The following is a 19,259-nucleotide window of genomic DNA, read 5'->3' as shown; positions in this document are numbered from 1 at the left end:
AGTCGGCTGGTTGAATTCTGCACTGATCATAATTTAGTCTTTGCCAATACTTGGTTTAAACACCACAAACGACGGCTGTATACGTGGACGAGACCTGGAGACACTGGAAGGTATCAAATAGACTTCATTATGATTAGACAGTAGATTCAGAAACCACGTGTTGGATTGCAAAACTTTCCCGGGAGCAGACGTGGACTCTGACCACAAATTGTTGGTCATGAAATGCCATCTGAAGTTGAAGAAATTGAAGAAAGGAAAGAATGCAAAAAGATGGGATCTAGACAGTAGAGAACAGCTAGCGTGCAAGAGACTGCAGCATTCAGTACATGCGCATAATTCAAGTTTAAGTCTTTGATGACGTTGATGTAATCTATTGAAACAATTTTCAACAGAAGAAGGAAGGATATTCATATATTAAACAAAACAGACTATTTTCTGCTGTAACTTCACAAAAACTAGGATACATTTTAAATATGTAAAAAGAAGTGGAGAATGGAGCATGGAGACATACACTAAAGGATTTGCCCTCACCATAACGATTGGATATGGATGTATGATGACCCAATTATTATTGCTACAATATCACATCATATGCAGTAAATAAAGTAGGCCTACATGAAAGAGAAAATATTAATATGAACCTTACATGTTTTGTTCAGCGTGAGAGTGGCTTAGACGAAACTTGCCACTGAGAAGCGTTCTTTTCAAAAAGCAGGACTGCTCTCTTAGTCTGGTGTGCCTGATTCAAATGGCAAATATGAATGAATGTTCTCATTCTTAAGTATATTCTTAAAGCCTGTGGGTGTAAGCTGGGGTATTCCTCACAGAAGACTTCTCACAAATTTGTCATCACTTTTGGTCTCTTTTAAAAAGTGGAAAAGACCACTGGAACTGCAGGCAGGATGACCATGGGATCGATCTGTGGACTAAAACTTACAAGCAAGCAGAGTGGGCCTTGGAATATGGAAAGTGTTAACCCAATGAGTGCTACGACCGCCTATAGACGGGCTGACGCGTCCGGTCCACCAGTGCTACGACCGTCTATAGACGGTGCACGAGAATTTTAATTTATTTCAGTTTCCCGGTTCACTTTCGAGTGCGAATTTGATCTCTGATATGTTCTGCCATCTGTTGGGCATTACGTAGAACCAACTGATCAGAGATTATAGCTTCGGGAAGTAACTTACAGAGCTTTCTTTAGACATCTGTGGAGTTCATCTACGATGTAAACAAACATGGCGGAACAACAGTTTATGTGCTCTTGCAGTGATGTTATTTCGGATCACAGAATCTTTCAGTTATTATCCACAGCGGAAAGTGATGATGGAGGTAATCATTTTAAGGAATTGTAAAGCTATTTTGAAAGTGAGAGTGATAGAGGGAGTGCCGAAAATATTGTATGTGAGAGAGAAACAGAACCTCCTTCTAAACGAAAGAAGAAAAACACGGTGAGTGTACAAAAGCTATTTTATCGCTAATTTCATGGCGGATGGATTACTTTTCTTCACCAGAGTTTCAGGTAACTGTGACAGGCTCTGAGGGCCAAGTGGCGTTTGATGACAAGCCGAAAATCATTGACTTTTAGAAACTTTTGGGCCAGTGGGGTTGGTGCAGATAGTTGAACAAATCGGCATCACAAACAACCAGTAGAAAATATTTAACTATCACCACATTCCAGGTTTGGAAAGTATTTTAAAATATCAACTTATATACTTCTAAGAAGTTACATGTATTAGTAGCCTACAGATTTTAGGAAATAATATTATTATGGGCTCTTTACTTTGTATAAAGATAATGCCCACAGGGGCAGATAAGTGTAATTTTGTTTTCTCTCAAAAATAAATTGAACATAAGTGTAGGATTTTCCATTTGCATTTAGATTTATAAACAAGCTACATTTATAAAAATTTTAAGCTAATCACCCCACCAATAAGTTACAAATTGAGGCTTCTACAAAAAAATTTACATACGAATGAAAAAACTCAGCACTGAGGTACCAAACAGTCAACTGGTAACTCAGCACTTAAAAGGTTAAATCATACAATTTATCATGGTGTATTTAAGGGCACAGGCGTGAGATTACCATGAAAGTGAAGTGATTGAATGTCAACTTCTCATTAAACAGCGTGTCTTTAGGCGACTTTGTGATTCAATCGAGCAGAGAGGCCCAGGACTGGCAAAGGAAGCACTTTCTAAAAACGTTCCATTTTCTCGAGAATTACTTGTCCGCTTTTCAAAATAGGAGTCAAAGGCAAATCTTCAAGAGCAAGATCTCTCCACTCCATTTCCCCTTCAATCGTCGATAGTGCATCTGCCATACTAGGATATAAACCCGTAGAAATATGAGATGTGAGGTAATTGCTCGCATTATCTACTATTGCTATCGAAGAGGACCTGTTTAGGGACATAACTGCCACATTTCTGCTCATGACTATAAGACGCAAACGATTCTTGAGTTCTACAACTAGAAGATTGTCAAAAGATCGCCGAATTGCTTTAATATGAGAAAAAAAAAGTTTTCTAGACAATCTTGATAAAGTCTACACGTGACCAAATATTTCAAGTTTTAGAGCAATTTTCAAGTCCATAAAACAAAACAGCACAGATCGAATGGCTGGAAGAAAGCCTTTCTTCAGTGGAAGTAAAGCTCTACGTTTAGGAAATGTTATTCCATTGAAGCTCAACTTGAAGGGATTCCAGCAAGATATAGCAGAAAACTTTGATTCAGGATGCCAAATGGACTGTATCATGATTGATCTATCTAAGGCATTTGATAGGGTAGACCATGGGAGACTACTGGTAAAAATGTGGGCTATTGGACTACACAAAACAGTGAATGAATGGTTGGCTATATTATTAGACAATAGAACACAGAGAATTAGAGTAGGTGAAGTTTTACCCGATCCTGTAATCATTAAGAATTCAGCAAAGCGTATTATTGGACTTTTATATTTTCATATATACATCCAAATGACATGAGTACAAAACTGGAATCAGAGATAACGTTTTCGCAAATGTGTCATTCTGTACAGAGTGATAAATAAGTTACAGGATTGCGAGCAAATGCAACAAGACCATGAAAACATTGTGAGTTGAACAGTAGGCAAAGGTATGATGATCAACGGGGTTAAAAGTCAGGTTGGGTTTTGCATTAATGGGTTTAATTACTGGGTTGATGGGGTGAATGTTCCTTATGGGGATCACTGTAAGTACCTGGGTTTCAATTTAAGGAAAGATCTCATTGGCATAATCACATAAATGGGATTGTAAATAAAGGGTACAGATTTCTGCACATGATTATGATGGTACTGAGGGGTTGTATTAAGGATGTAAAGGAGAGACCCCAACTTGACTATGGTTCCAGTGTATGGGACCCTCACTAGGATTACTTGATTCCAGAATGAATACAAAGAACTGGAATTAGGGATTGGAATAATTTACTAACTCCCCTACCTATATATGAATATTTGTCCCAATTCGTTCCCTTGAATTCCAATTTTATCTTCATATTTTAAATTGCCTACATTTAAGAACCTCACACAAACTTATTCATCTACTAATGTCATTCCACGCCACCAATCCACTGAGAGCTCACAACATACCACTTAGTCAAGCAGCTCGGCTCCTATCTCCCAAGTCTTACCAGAGCAGCTTGATTTGTTCTGTGTGATTTCCGACAAAAGAGTAATGCTACAAAAATGTTGCAAAGTTTGCGCTGGTTCAAGATATCTCCAAATTCTTTGTAATCATTTAAGAAAATACTAGGAAAAGAAATAGGGAATCTGCCACCTGGGTGACTGCCCTAATTTCAGATTAATGTGGACTGGGTTGATTTGATTGATATACACATACACTATATGTCCAAAAGTATCCAGAAACCCCTAAAAACATACATTTTTCACCTTAGGTGCATTGTGCTGCCACCTACTGCCAGGTACTTCATATCAGGGACCTCAGTAGTCATTAGACATTGTGAGAGAGCAGAATCGAGGGCTCCACAGAACTCACAGACTTCGAACGTGGTCAGGTGATTGGGTGCCACTTGTGTCAGAAATCTGAACGTGAGATTTCCACACTCCTAAACATTCCTAGGTCCACTGTTTCTGATGTGATAGTGAAGTGGAAACATGAAGGGACATGTACAGCACGAAAGCGTACAGGCTGACCTCGTCTGTTGACCGACAGAGACTGCCAACATTTGAAGAGGGCCGTCAAGGGTAATAGGCAGGCATCTATCCAGACCATCACTCAGGAATTAGAAAATGCATCCGGATCCACTCCAAGTACTATGACAGTTGAGCAGGAGGTGAGAAAACTTGGATTTCATGGTAGACTGGCTGCCCATAAGTCATACATCACGCATGTCAATACCAAACGATGCCTTGCTTGGTGTAAGGAGCATAAACATAGGATGACTGAACAGTGGAAAAAGGTTGTGTGGAGTTACGAACCACGGTACACAATGTGGCGATCCGATGGCAGGGTGTGGGTATGGCGAATGCCCGGTGAACGTCACCTGCCAGCGTGTGTAGTGCCAACAGTAAAATTCGCAGGCGGTGGTGTTATGGTGTGGTTCTGCTTTTCATGGAAGTGGTTTGCACCCCTTGTTGTTTTGTGTGGCATTATCACAGCACAGGCCTACATTGATGTTTTAAGCCCCTTCTTGCTTCCCACTGTTGAAGAGCACTTCAAGGATGCCAATTGCATCTTTCAACACGATCGAGCATCTGTTCATAATGCACGGCCTGTGGCGGAGTGGTTACACAACAATAACATCCCTGTCATGGACTGGCCTACACAGAGTCCCGACCTGAATCCTATAGACCACCCTTGAGATGTTTTGGAATGCCGACTTTGTGCCAGGCCTCACCAACCGACATCGCTACCTCTCCTCGGTGCAGTGCTCCGTGAAGAATGCGCTGCCATTACCCAAGCAACCTTCCAGCACCTGACTGAACGTATGCCTGCGAGAGTGGAGCTGTCATCAAGGCTAAGTGTGCGCCAACACCATACTGAACCGATGGAGGGCGCCACGAACTTGTACGTCATGTTCAGCCAGGTGTCCGGATACTTTTGGTCACATAGTGTACATTCGCAATCTGTGTTATATTGGACTTTCTTTTCCTCCCGCTCTCACCACTGTTCTGATGGGGCTGAATTTCGACTTAGGAAACAACATCTGATGTGACACAATTCATCTCAGCAGCCCCAGAAAGCTATGGATTCTACATTAATATTGGTGGTTTTCTATTATTTTTATACTTCACTCCCTTTCCACCCCTCCCAGAGAGGTGCTACAGGTGTCTTAACCTAAAAAAAGTATTATTTTCCAGATAGCAAGTCATATGTGTACCTTAAAAAAAACTGCATTCTACTGTAGAATGTGTGAGCTGATATTGCCATGTATACAGCCGGTCATTTCTTCATATGATTCCTACAGCAGGAGTAGTGTGGTGACAATACATTCATAACGGCTGGTTTTATACACTTGAAACAAGATCTTAGGACCTGTAGCAACACACCGATTTTCATTCTTCATGTTGAGAGATATAAAATGAGGTTTGTCTAGCCCTTATACAATAAATATGATATTTTACCTATATTAGCCTATGTTTACCCAATTAATGCTACGCTGTAATGTAGTGGTTGTGCAAAGACAAATGAAAATGCGAACACTAAGGAAAAATACTCTCCTACTTACATTTTTGGAGGTAAATCCCTGTTCTTTTTTTTTCCATAGCATACAGGTGAATAAAGAACATGTGAGTAGGCCTGTAATTGCAATAGAGTATCGTTTTCTTAATTTACAAGTCCACAAAATATATATCATTTATTAAACTTCAAAATATGGCCTAATTTTTACATTTACGGGGTATTTTTATCATGGGTATTCCACCTTTGTGAGAATACTCAGCCAATTTTGAATAAGAAAAACTAATGTTTTATGCAATTGTAATAGTATTCTTTGAATATTACAAATCTTTACAAAATAATGCACACGCAGATTAAATATACAATAACATCTTCTTTACTTCGAATACTTGTCAGTCGACAAATTATTTTTTAATGAATGACTTCATATTAAAACATTGCATATTTTAATCATCTTTCAAATACTTATTCATCTTTACACTACTGGAGATACATAAATAAACATATAAACACACCAGATAACAAGTGACACAAATCAGTAGTGTGCACGGCTACCATGTGCGTAACTTGCAATGCGTTGATAGAGGGATTTTATAAAACTTCACTGATATTGCATGTTATCAATATTTCCAGAGAGAGAAAGCTGCATTCTTTCTGGCACTATTACTTCTGTTGCCATTGTGCAGCACGGATTGAATATACATGCGAATGAAACACACGGCCGACAGATCGGCCCCCGGCATTTTTAGCAGCAGCTCACATGGCCTACAGCTCGATCGCCTGGCTTTATAAGAGTTATGTGCCAAAGGGCCCAAATCTCGAGAATGGAGAGGGCTGTGAAAATTTCTTGTATATAGGGTCATCGTCAGGATCCTAAAAAGCTATGTATATAAAATTTGGTTCAGATTGGTGGAACAGTATGGATTTGTATAAGGATCAGACGAGGACAGACAGACATTCTGCTTTATATATTATATATAGATAACAGATGTTCCTTATATTCTTCGTGTAGAATTTGGATTCAATCAGATGAAGGATTTTTGGAAAAATTCCTTAAATCTCACACATGATTGATGCACATATTTTAAAAAAAAAAACATTCTGCGTTCCAGTTGGGACAGAAAACATTAAAATATAACTTTAAAATTCGAGCCCTATATGACCTAACATGAAATGAAATAAGGAAATTGATGGCATTACTCATTAATTCATAAGCAACGACCAAAGTCAACCGCACATAAATGTGTGGTTGACAATAGATGTCAGATAAATCTCTCTTGGGCACCTATGGCTGAGTCTTAATGAATTTTATTGACAAACATAAAATGTGTCACCTGATATTCCTTACATACCACACCACATGAAGAGACTGTTGATGCTGATGAAATGGGAGACCCAATTTTGAGGTCAGAGTTTGACAGAGCTGTGAGTGACCTCAATAGGAACAAGGCACCTGGAATTGATGACATTCCATCTGAATTACTGACTGCCTTAGGAGAAACCGGCATGGCAAGGTTATTTCATTTAGTGTGCAAAATGTATGAGACAGGAGAAGTCCCATCCGATTTTCGGAAAAATGTTATTATACCTATTCCCAAGAAAGCCGGTGCTGACAGGTATGAAAACTACTGCACCATTAGTTTAGTATCTCATGCCTGCAAAATTTTAACACGTATTATTTACAGAAGAACGGAAAAACAAGTTGAAGCTGAGTTAGGAGAAGATCAATTTGGCTTCAGAAGAAATGTAGGAACACGTGAAGCAATCCTGACTTTACGTCTGATCTTAGAGGATCGAATCAAGAAGGACATTCGATAATGTTGATTGGACCAAGCTATTTATGATTCTGAAGACGATAGGGATCAGATACCGAGAACGAAGAATTATCTACAATCTGTATAAAAATCAGTCTGCAGTTATAAGAATCAAGGGCTTTGAAAAAGAAGCAGCAATCCAGAAAGGAGTGAGGCAAGGCTGCAGTTTGTCCCCTCTCCTTTTTAATGTTTACATAGAACAGGCAGTAAAGGAAATCAAAGAGAAATTTGGAGAAGTAATCACAGTCGAAGGAGTGGAAATCAAAACCTTGAGATTTGCCGATGATATTGTTATTTTATCTTAGACTGCAGAAGTTCTCAAGAAGTTGCTGAATGGTATGGATGAAGTCTTGGGTAAGGAGTACAAGATGAAAATAAATAAGTCCAAAACAAAAGTAATGGAGTGCAGTCGAACGAAGACAGGTGATGCGGGATATATTAAATTAGGAAGTGAAGTCTTAAAGGAAGTAGATGAATATTGTTACTTGGGTAGTAAAATAACTAACGATGGCACAAGAAAGGACATAAAATGCAGATTATTACAAGCACGGAAGAGCTTTCTTAAGAAAAGAAATTTGCTGACTTCAAACATTGATATCGGAATTAGAAAGATGTTTTTGAAGACTTTCGTGTGGAGCGTGGCATTGTATGGAAGTGAAACATGGACGATAACTAGCTCAGAAAGGAAGAGAATAGAAGCTTTTGAAATGTGGTGTTACAGAAGAATGCTGAAGGTGAAATGGATAGATCGAATCACGAATGAAGAGATACTGAATCGAATTGGTGAGAGGAGATCGATTTGGCTAAATTTGACAAGAAGAAGAGATAGAATGATAGGACACATCTTAAGACACCCAGGACTTGTTCAGTTGGTTTTTGAAGGAAGTGTAGGTGGTAAGAATGGTAGGGGTAAACCAAGGTATGAATATGACAAGCAGATTAGAGCAGATGTAGGATGCAATAGTTGCGTAGAAATGAAAAGGTTAGCACAGGATAGGGTGGCATGGACGGCTGCATCAAACTAGTCTATGGACTGATGACGCAAACAACAACAAAATCGTAAGACAAGAAGTATCTATTGGACTTTTTATCCACTTTCTGAAAATCCTACAATTTCTGCTGGGTTTAAATCCAAGATCTTGGGATAAAGCGGCTGACACTTTACTACAAGTCCACAGAGGGAGGTAGTGCGAGGGATGTATAACTAGACCGTACTTACCTGTCTTCTTCCTTGATATGTGGGTCCAGTTGATCCGTTGTATGTTCTTCTATAGTTATTTCCTCCTTAATGTCTGTAGCATTCTATAAATAAGGGAAGTAAATTAGGAAATCTAGACTAAGCAACAAAATGAAAATATGTAAATAAACAAGAAAGAGCTGGCAAAATGAATTCTTAATTGCATGATATAACTATAATTAATGTATGTTCCAATGTCAAAATATAAGTAACGGAAAGGAAGCAGCAATTAATAATTACAAAGAGAGACAGCAACATTAAGAGACATATTCAGTATAGTCTAAGCAAGCAACGGGAGCAAACGTGCCGTGTTGAGTGTGTGGCTGAGTAGAGTGGAGTAAAAGGGGGGAGTGGACGGGTCAAATGGAGTGTGACGAGGAAGATGATCGGTACAGAGCAATATCAGGTCGCTATCGGAAGATTGCAGGGAAGAATGAAGAAGGGAACAAACAAAAGGAAGGAAGGTGAAGTGGAAATTGGACTGAAGGGTAAGACGCTGTTGGTGGCAGCGGTGGTCACTGCGCTGCTGGTTATTGGGGGAATGGAAGTAAATCCAGGCCTGCAGAGCAATGGCAACATGAGCTGGGAGGACATAGAAGTCATAAGGAAGGTCATAAAGGAGGTAATGGAGGAGCTCTGCCCGTTTGAATTGTTAACAAAATGATAAGGAACAAGTTAAGGAGCATGAAAAGACAAGGCAGTGGATTCAGGAAAACACGAAAGAATGTAAGGCAAAAATGGAAAACAGTGAGGGAGAAATTGTGTCACTAAGGGAGAAAATTAAAAAATATGGAAGAGGAGGTGTTGAATCTGAAGAAAGAAATAGAAGCCAACAGCCAAGAACGTAGGAGGAAATCCATATTTATTTACGGTGTGCAGGAATAAAAGGCAGAAGCTAAAGTGGATATTAATTATAAAGTGGTAGATGTCATTCAAAATAAAATGAAAATTAATTTCATTGAGTTCAATGTAGATGATGCTGAGAGAGTAGCGCAGACCTATAAAAGTGACCCTGCTATCCACATTTTTAGCGGACATAGTGACAAGAAACGCTGGCAAACTGCAGAGTGAAAAGATTTCGATTAAGAGGGATATGGGAAGAGAGGGGATTAAGAATTCCAAGATTTTAAAGAAACATCCAGTGAGAGCAAGAATGCAAGGGTTGAGGGCGCATATTAGGGGCCAGAAACTGGTGGTGACCAATGGGAAATAGACTCAAAGTTGGACAGTGACAAAACTTCAAGCATTGGAAGAGAGTCTTAAGCAGGAAGAAATAAGTACAACCGGAGAGGATGTGCATAACAAAAATAGAACACCGAGTAACAGTGAGATCACAGAAGCAGTTTTAGGAGGAATCAAGGAAACGGGAAAAGAAATGAGGCTGGAGGCCAGTGCGGGAAAGGAAAAGTGGATACTGAAAGAGCCGGAGAAGGGAAATACACAAGAAATGGTGAGTGAACATATGCATAATGAAAATAATGGTTTGAAGGAAGAAGCGGAAGTAGGAGGAACTATAATTAAAGGGAGAAGCTTGAGTTTAAAGGAACTGTGGGGTAAGAAAGCTAAAAGTGATGAAGGCACAATAACAAGAAGTAAAAAGCCAAGGTATTAGTAAGTAAGCTAGGCAATTGTGTTAACGTATAATTACAGATTGGAAGGCTCAGTGTGATTAAAGTTAAGTATATTTGAATGGCGAGTTCAGATGAAGAGGGATGCCGTTATATGTGGAGTGTGATTAAGCTAATAAGGGAGTGGTCATGATGAAAGGTGGGTTGGTTTGTTAATATTCAGAGTGGAAGATGTTAAGAAGTTAAATTCGGTAGATGGTAAAGTGTGTACGTTAATTGTATTTGAAATGAATAGTGAATTTAATGAGGAGTTTGATAGTTGAGTATATTTAAGTGGGAAGGTGAGTAGAGTATGGTCGGTAGTGGAGTCTGGTTTACAGTTTAAATGAGATTGAGTATTTTAATGAGTTGGTGGTATGAGATTGATGAACAGAGTGGTGGTGATGGCTAAGTGTGATTCTGCCAAAAGTGGCTTAGTTATTTAATGTGAGTATGGCCTGAAATTTAAAAGAGATTGGAGTGGTAGTGGCCAAGAATGATTAAATAATAAAAAGAGTGATTGAAAGAGTGATGAAAAGGGAGGTAGTGAAGTATGGTTGGTAAACTCTGGTATGGCAAGACGTGATGGTATAATTTAATGTGGAGTCTGGCTTAAAATTTAAATGAGATTACCGTATTTACTTGTGTATTAGACCTCCTCGCGTATTGGACACCCCCTGGCTTTTCGAAATGAAGAAAATGAAAAAAATAAATCTCGCCTATAAGAACCCCCAACGTAATTCGTCAGAGAACGATGACAATTCCGCTTCGAAGCGGGTACAAGTCTTATTGCAGCTCTGATGACATCGCACAAATTTGTGAATAGTTTCGTCCGTACAACCTACGCAATGAACAAACACGTCGAATCCATGCGGTACATCTGTGTTTCACAGTTAGGAAATGTCCGCCTCTGTAGCGTAGGTCTACCGCAGCTCTGATGACGTCGCAGAAATAGATGAATAGGCCCAGCTTCGTGTCCAACCCGCAAATTGCAAGCATGCATCAGTCATGCTATGTGTCTGTGTTTTGTAGTTAATAATGGCCGCCAGCGTAATGGCTAGCACAATTAGTTGCTGTTTTCGCGGGTCTGACTTCGATTCCCGGTACCGTACTACCAGAGATTTACGAATGGCAGGATGGCTGATACGCGGTAGAAGTGGTACCTGCAACTTCCCTCCATTGGGCGTGTGTCTAAAAAGGGCTGTGCCAGTATCCAGTATTCGGGAGATAGTAGGTTCGAACCCCACTGTCGGTAGCCCTGAAAATAGTTTTCCGTGGTTTCCCATTTTCACACCAACCAAATGCTGGGGCTGTACCTTAATTAAGGCCATGGCCGCTTCCTTCCCACTACTAGCCCTTTCCCGTCCCATCGTCGCCATAAGACCTATCTGTGTCGGTGCGACGTAAAGCAAATAGCAAAAAAAAAAAAAAGGGCTGTATCACCTCAGGATGAGGAAATGAGTTTACTTTAGTTGAGAAATATTCGCGGTTATTGCTATTTATACAGCAGGCGAGATCATTAAAAAAGTGGTCGTTTAATATCTCGTAACTTGGGCCATTATAGGTATATATTTGGAGAGAAGTAAGTTTAAAACGTGACAAAAGCTATTCAATTAAAACGATTGTTTTACTCGCCGACATACCTAACAAAAATAATAATTTTATGTCCAGACGTACCTTAAACGACTTTTGGAGACACCAAACAAAACGTACTAGGGTACCGGGATGTGTTAATAAAAAAAGAGACAACGAACGTAGAAATTAAACATTATGATAATAAAACTCATTACCGCCACACCTGTAGATATCCATAAATGCAGTATATTTTCCTGTTATTTATTTTTATTTTTTCCGTTGAATGTTTGGCACTATCAGGGCGATAATATACCTAACCTAAACAATGTGGTCTGTCTTATCTCATGGACAAATGTTTACGCAAATCCTGATGTGACAAATGTATAGAACAAGCATGAAATATACTCAAAAATAAGGGTCTGTGTTTCAACAGCCGCAGTTATCAAAAAAATGTTACCAGTTACTATGTATTACGTTCGGAAGTACAACTTGTAACATATGCTAGTTATCAGCTGATGGTTAGGCATGCCTTCTACAGTACGGCTTTATTTGGAAGGACTGGCTTCTGCTACATATACACCAACTGGGAATATCAGAGATCATCTGGGAATAGATCTACACTGTTTAGACTCTATAGTCGGGAACAAAAGTATTTTCAAAAGTTTCAAAAAGACGGAACCTCGTATGCTCTTGCTTGCAGTGCATGGCTCAAAGAGAATGAAGCATGGCTGATGCGACTGAAGAGAGATAGCAGTGAAGATGATGTCACATAGAATGCCAACACGTCGGCCGGAAGTTGGCGGTGCAACGCGTTAATGAACTTTGAAATAAGAATAATAGTTAATACCACCTTTCCAATATTTAATTTCCTTATATTTAGGAAATAAACATTACAATAGGTGTTGTGAGATGGGACATGTTTCGCTTAACAGTCGTAAGCATCATCAGCCGAAAATAAATCTTAGCCTAAAGTTAGGTCAGGGCCCCTAACCTTGTGTCATTAAAATATATGGTACCCTAAGAAACAACATTTACATTTAGAAAATCAAATATGCTAAAAACTAGTGTGAAAAAAACAAAATATTACAACATGGCTAAGAGAAAAACACACAATCATGTTGAAACAGAGGATAAAAACAGAAAGTACAATACAGAGCTGGTAGTGAAATAATTAAAATCATTAGGGTATCATTGCTACCAGTCAGACAATCAGAATGTTCAAACATAAAACTAAAGTGAAAATATATAAGTGTTCATCATGGCTAAGTTAGAAAAAACACATAATCGTGTTGCCAGAGGTTAAAAACATTAGGTACAACACAGAGCTGGCAGTGTAATAATCAAACTCATAGCTGCCAGTCAGTTAACACTAGAACCGCCGGAGCGGTCAAAATGACCGCTACACATTTTCAAAGACTTATTTTGACCACATTTTTTGTCCTATTGTAAAGAGCTTCAGTGACTTTTCCTGATTACCGGTCAGAATTATCCGTATTAAATTTAATTAATTTTGAGTCATTGGATAGGACGTAGGTAACGAGTATACCTAGAACCGCCGGAGCGGTCATTTTGACCGCTGTATTGATTATCATAATAAAATGCGTTAGAACATGTGCTTATTCCTCTGGTTGAGATAAAATTTGTTTATAATTATTCTCCCTGCAATAAAGTAAGCACGACAATGAAACTCTGATAGTCTATGCACGGCCATTGTTCAATTTCCTCTTTATTCATTTATTGAAAGGCGGCTACGAGGGCTAATGGGTCACTCTCCTCTGAGAGTAGCGAACATTCTTCCGCTCTCACAATCCCCTTCAAGGCCTCCCTCACCCCTCCTCTCTCCGTGAGGCAAACACTACCTTGGGACAACTGTCCACTAATCTCTCTCGTCAGTCTGAAGCCACAGCTTCGTCAGCTTGTCACAGACAATGGCTCGTAGACCACCGACCCTTACCGATGAAGAATTACTCACTCCACTGCATGACATTCCAGATGATATGTCTGAAGTTGAATGTGACCCAGATGTAGAGGACCTATGAGAAGAAGCTGCGGATGAAGATTACTACCAACCAAGTGTCCATTCTGAAAGCAGTGATCCTGATGATGCTGAATATCAAATTGTTGAACCAGGTAAGTTACAATAATGATATACGTTATCTTGATGTCAACATTTCAACTTTGGTACTGAAATTCAACATTTAGACTGCAATTATGCCTGGTATAGGCCGAGAACTGAAAGTTATCAATTGTTCTATTACAGCAGCAGAAATTGTAGTACGAAAAGCTGGAAATAAGAGGGGACGAATCAACACAAGCCTCCCAGGAACAAGTAATACGTTACTAGGTACAGACGGCATCACGGAGTGGACTGTAGGAGAGTTTGGGAAGACTACACCTGGCAGGATGGCTTGTCACAACATCTTGAAAGAAAATCCAGGACCTACTCCATATTCAAAGCGGTATGTTTCTGACGACAGTGTAGCGAGTGCATGGCGTCTTGTTATTGATGAGTCTATATTGAAACACATCAAACACTGTACGGAAACGGAAGCAAAACGTATTCTAGGTGATGAATTGTGGAGTGTAAGTTTAGAAAAACTGGAGGCATTCATTGCCTTAGTGTATGCTCGTGGTGTTCTTGGAGCCAGTAACACTGAACTTGATGAACTCTGGTCTAAAAAGTGGGGGCCACTATTCTTCAGTGAAACAATGGGGAGGAATTGTTTTCGAGAAATTCAAAAAATTTTGTGTTTCGACGTCAGAACTACAAGATCAGAACGTTTGAAGACTGATAAATTTGCATTAGTATCAAAAGTAAGGAACAAATTCATTGAAAATTGTCAATTGACTTATATTCCAGGTGAAAATCTGACGGCTGATGAGCAGCTTTTCCCAAACAAAACAAGGTGTCCATTCTTAAAGTACATGCCGAACAAACCAGATAAATTTGGAATTAAGTTTTGGCTTCTTGTGGACGTTGACTCAAAGTTTCTGTGCAATGGGTTTCCATACCTAGGAAAAGACGATCTCAGAGGACGTGACGAGACTCTTCCCGAAAGTGTAGTAATGAAGTTGATGGAACCATTTCAAAAGAAGGGGTGAAACGTGACTACAGACAACTTTTTTACAACAGTGAAACTTGGTAAGAAGTTGAAAAGTAATGGTACGAGTATTGTTGGAACCATTAGACGATCAAGGAGAGAAATACCTAAAGCTGTGAAGGCTATGAAAGCTAGTCTTTACGACTCAACTCTCCTGAAACATTCCAATGACACACTTACTGTTTATCAAGGTAAACGAAACAAGAACGTCCTTCTATACAGTACTTTGCACTCAGAAGTTGAAATTCAAGCTAATCCCAAAAGGATTCCCGAAACAGTAGACTTCTACAACAATACAAAATATGGTGTGGACGTGGTGGATCAAATGGGAAGAAAATATACTGTTCAATCCACTACCCGAAGATGGCCTGTTCATGTATTTCATAATATTCTTGACTCGGCAGCAATCAATTCCTGGATCATTTTCAAAAAAGTGACCGGGAAGAAGATCAGTCGCCGAAATTACATCCTGAAGCTAGCAGAAAAGCTTCGTATGGTGTACATGGTATCGAAACCTAAGTATGTGGAAAGAGAACCCGAATTTAGGGAGCCTGTGGAAGGAAATGTACAGAGGAGGCAATGCCAAATGAAGAAATGCAGGAATAAGACAAACTTTACGTGCAGAAAGTGCAAACAGCGAGTGTGTGGTTCTGGCTCAAAGGATATAACTAAGGTCGTGGTATGTAGTTCCTGCTTCTAAAGACGCAGAATTGCATCAGCATGTGCAAATACACTAAAGGAAAAGAAAGACTGTGTTTCAAAAATATGGTGTGTTACGTGGATTTGGCAAACGTGTTTCAGGTCATAAATTACACTAAATAAAATGTCACAGTAATTTTCTTTTCTGTTAATGTGTAATAACTGTTTTACAGTTTAGACTAAAAGAATTTGAAGTAAAAGCAATGTTTGTTTATAAGATAAGTGTGTTTTAGAGAAACATATCTGTGTTTGTAATAAATTACGAAAATATTACATTTGCAATACAATGAAACAATTTGTTTCTTTTCTGCTTTAGATCCCATAATTAATGTTTTATAAACTTAGTAATACATATTTGAAAGTATGACAATGAGTTACTATACATATTTAGAATAAAAATTATAATTCCAATACAGCGGTCAAAATGACCGCATCGGTGGTTCTAGGTATACAATATGTTCCGGCGGTTCTAGTGTTAATAAGAATGTTCATCATGACAAAAAAATGATGATTATATTCTTTTGAATGAAGAAATAATTAAATCACACTCTTGTACAGATACGTGAGACGGGCAAGAGAAATCACATATTGTGGCAGACATGGAGTAGTAACACTTCATACAGGAATTGATCACGCCTGAAGCCGCTTCATTTTTACAGGGAGTCCAAGATCAAAACAGAAAAAAAATAAGATGCCAAGTGCGTGAACTGAAATCGGAAAAATGGAAAAAGGAAAAAGATTTATTCGGGCCTTGAAAATAGGGTGTTCAAAATGGGAGTCTAAGATCGCTTACCTCTTATGTTGGATCAGCGTTGACCGGAGACATTAGCCGTTCAAGGGGGTCTGTTAAACGTATGCCCGCTGCTGCGTGTGTTGTATCTGTGAGCTTGCTTAGGCAGAGAGTAAGTTGGGACGGGAGGGATAGGCGCAACAATGAGAGTGCTGGAAGCTGGCGGCGGAGTTGTATTATGGGGAGGGGGTAAGATGGAATCTGTTATGATGACCGGAGGGGCATTTAAAGGTTTATAATTGAAGATTTTTGTGAAATTGTAATAATTTATATTAAAATTAGTGAGTAACTTGGGGACTTGTTCAATTAAAGGGCTGTTGTTCTCTGGGACATCATTCAAATTATTATTATTATTATTAAAATGTTGATCCAAGAAAATGTATGTATTTTCCAATCCAGTCATTAAGCTGCTTTTATTTACATATTTTATAATGTGGAGGTACTGATCAATTGTACAATAATTGTGGCTGGAATCCCTCATGTGGTTGCTCATGGCAGAGTATTTTTTATGCTTCAAGGCATTATAATGTTCCAAGTATCTAGTTCTAAAACTGCGGCCAGTTTGTCCGATATAAGAAAATTCTCACTGGGGGCATTTGAGTCTGTAAATACCAGAGTTAGAAAATTTGTCCTGAGAAATATTTACCAAGTTGGAATTAAATAATATATTCTGATTAGTGTTGCAGGTTCGGTAGGCAATTCTGATGTTATGCTTCTTAAATGGGTTGGTAATGGGCGGGGTTGGTGAAGGTGAAGGTGGCAGTGTTTATTCTTTTTGGCTTACCTGGAATTAAATTTGTAGTATTTTTTGATTTCATTTTACCAATAATCTTATTTATCAGGTTTGAATTTATAAATATATATATAAGATATATATATATATTATACCCGTAACACGGTTCTCAAGCAAAGTCCCCGATGTATGCGGAGTTATGCTACCCACCGAACACGCTTCCCCTGCGAACATGTCAGCTGTGAGCAGTGAGGAAGTGAGACGACTGAGTAACATGGCCAAGTCTAAAGTTATGAATTTCATGGCCGTTCCGTATTGAACCGAGAATCACAACAGTAATTTAATATAACAGATTCCACCTTTTCAATACACAATTGTTGCACTATAGGTTATATTACAACATATTAGTTAAAATGGTACCGGTTTCGACACATATACATTGTCATCATCAGCCATAGGTAAAACTAAGCAAGTAAATAGGTTTGCATATAGCAACAAAATATACAGGTTAAATAAAATTCGTAAAATTGTCACATTTAAAATAGTTCATATAAAATGCACACAGATATCTACACGTTGATGGCGTATTAGTCTTATACATTATCTGGAGTGTTTACTGTGGAATTTATACTTTGATATGATAAAAACCCTTGCAAACACGTTAAAATCTTATTCATGATACTGTATCCTCTCCACACTATAAGCTTTCCGGCACGCTGCAACAAGGTTTTACGTCCCAATTGAACCGAGGAACTATAGTCCTACACAATATAATAGGACCCACATGTACACTTTAATACCAACAGCAAAACTTCAAAATACGAAGACTCTACAACCAGCGGTGACCGGACTATTTCCCAATACAGTATCATGAACAAGATTTTAATGTGTTCGCAAGGGTTTTTATCATATCAAAGTATAAATTCCACAGTAAACATTCCAGATAATGTATGAGACTAATACGCCGTCTACGTGTAGATATCTGTGGACATTTTATATGAACTATTTTAAAACGTGACAATTTTACGAATTTTATTTAACCTGTATATTTTGTTGCTATATGCAAACCTATTTACTTGCTTAGTTTTACCTATGGCTGATGATGACACTGTATACGTGTCGAAACCGGTACCATTTTAACTAATATGTTGTAATATAACCTATAGTGCAACAATTGTGTATTGAAAAGGTGGAATCTGTTATATTAAATTACCATTGTAACATGGCCAAGGTTGTATTACGTCAGACAGAATGTTCCATTCTTTTCCATCGTTAATTTCTTCCAGATGGATTAATGATATGAAGAAATAAACCACATCACTGTGTAGCCTAATTTTTTATAGTCATAATCCCCAAGTTTCATGTAGATCCATTAAAATTTGCATAAGATATTAGCAATTACAATTCCCAGGGGATAGTGAATAAATAGGCAGGCATTTCGCTTGTCAAGCCAGTCCACCTTGTGCCACATTCGAGGCCGGTCGGTCGGCTGTTGGTCATGCTGTTGCCGTGATGTTAGTCGCCAGTTCGAATCTCCGATGGAAGTTTAAGTTCATGTACTATTGAACTCTGATTCTACAACACATCTACAAGACATAGAAGTATTACAGCATCGCTTGCATGTGGTAATGGAAGTTGTGTACGTGTTGAGACGTGAACAGTTAAGGTGTTTAACCATTTACAGGAACAGTGTGATTCGAACTAGTACGATACTACGCTACCCAGTACTTCAATGTAATTTGATGTTTAAATTACAGGAGATGATCGAATTTGAATGACAGTGTTTAAACTTCGCAAAGTGATTTAACATTGAATGCTAAAAGTGAGAAAACCTTGTCGTTCGTGACACTTCAAAACTGTACATAATTTTGTATTTAATCCTGACAAGTGATAAACCTGTGCTAATCGCGAGACATAATTCAGTATTTCAAACTGTACAGGCGATTGAATTTTGTGACAGTGTTACTCTACCAAGGTGTTAGAACATTTCGACAAACTATGCGTTTATGTTACAAGCTACTGACACAAGTAGTTGAATTTAACAGTGCTAT

The 19,259-nt window shown here is 38.6% G+C and overlaps 1 protein-coding gene across 6 annotated transcripts in view; it reads right to left on the bottom strand.

Annotated features, from left to right (window-relative positions):
- Positions 1-19,259, bottom strand: part of LOC137496890 (gastrula zinc finger protein XlCGF57.1-like) — a 79,803-nt gene that overhangs the window by 33,200 nt on the left and 27,344 nt on the right. For all 6 annotated transcript variants that reach the window (XM_067142467.2, XM_068226915.1, XM_067142466.2 and 3 more), the window contains one exon: positions 8,686-8,768. In XM_067142467.2, the coding sequence (XP_066998568.2) occupies positions 8,686-8,768 (83 nt within the window). The remainder of the gene's footprint in view (positions 1-8,685; positions 8,769-19,259) is intronic.

The sequence above is a fragment of the Anabrus simplex genome, chromosome 3 (assembly GCF_040414725.1).
Source record: "Anabrus simplex isolate iqAnaSimp1 chromosome 3, ASM4041472v1, whole genome shotgun sequence".
NCBI lineage: Eukaryota > Metazoa > Arthropoda > Insecta > Orthoptera > Tettigoniidae > Anabrus > Anabrus simplex.
This window is presented reverse-complemented; position numbering and strand designations above follow the sequence as displayed.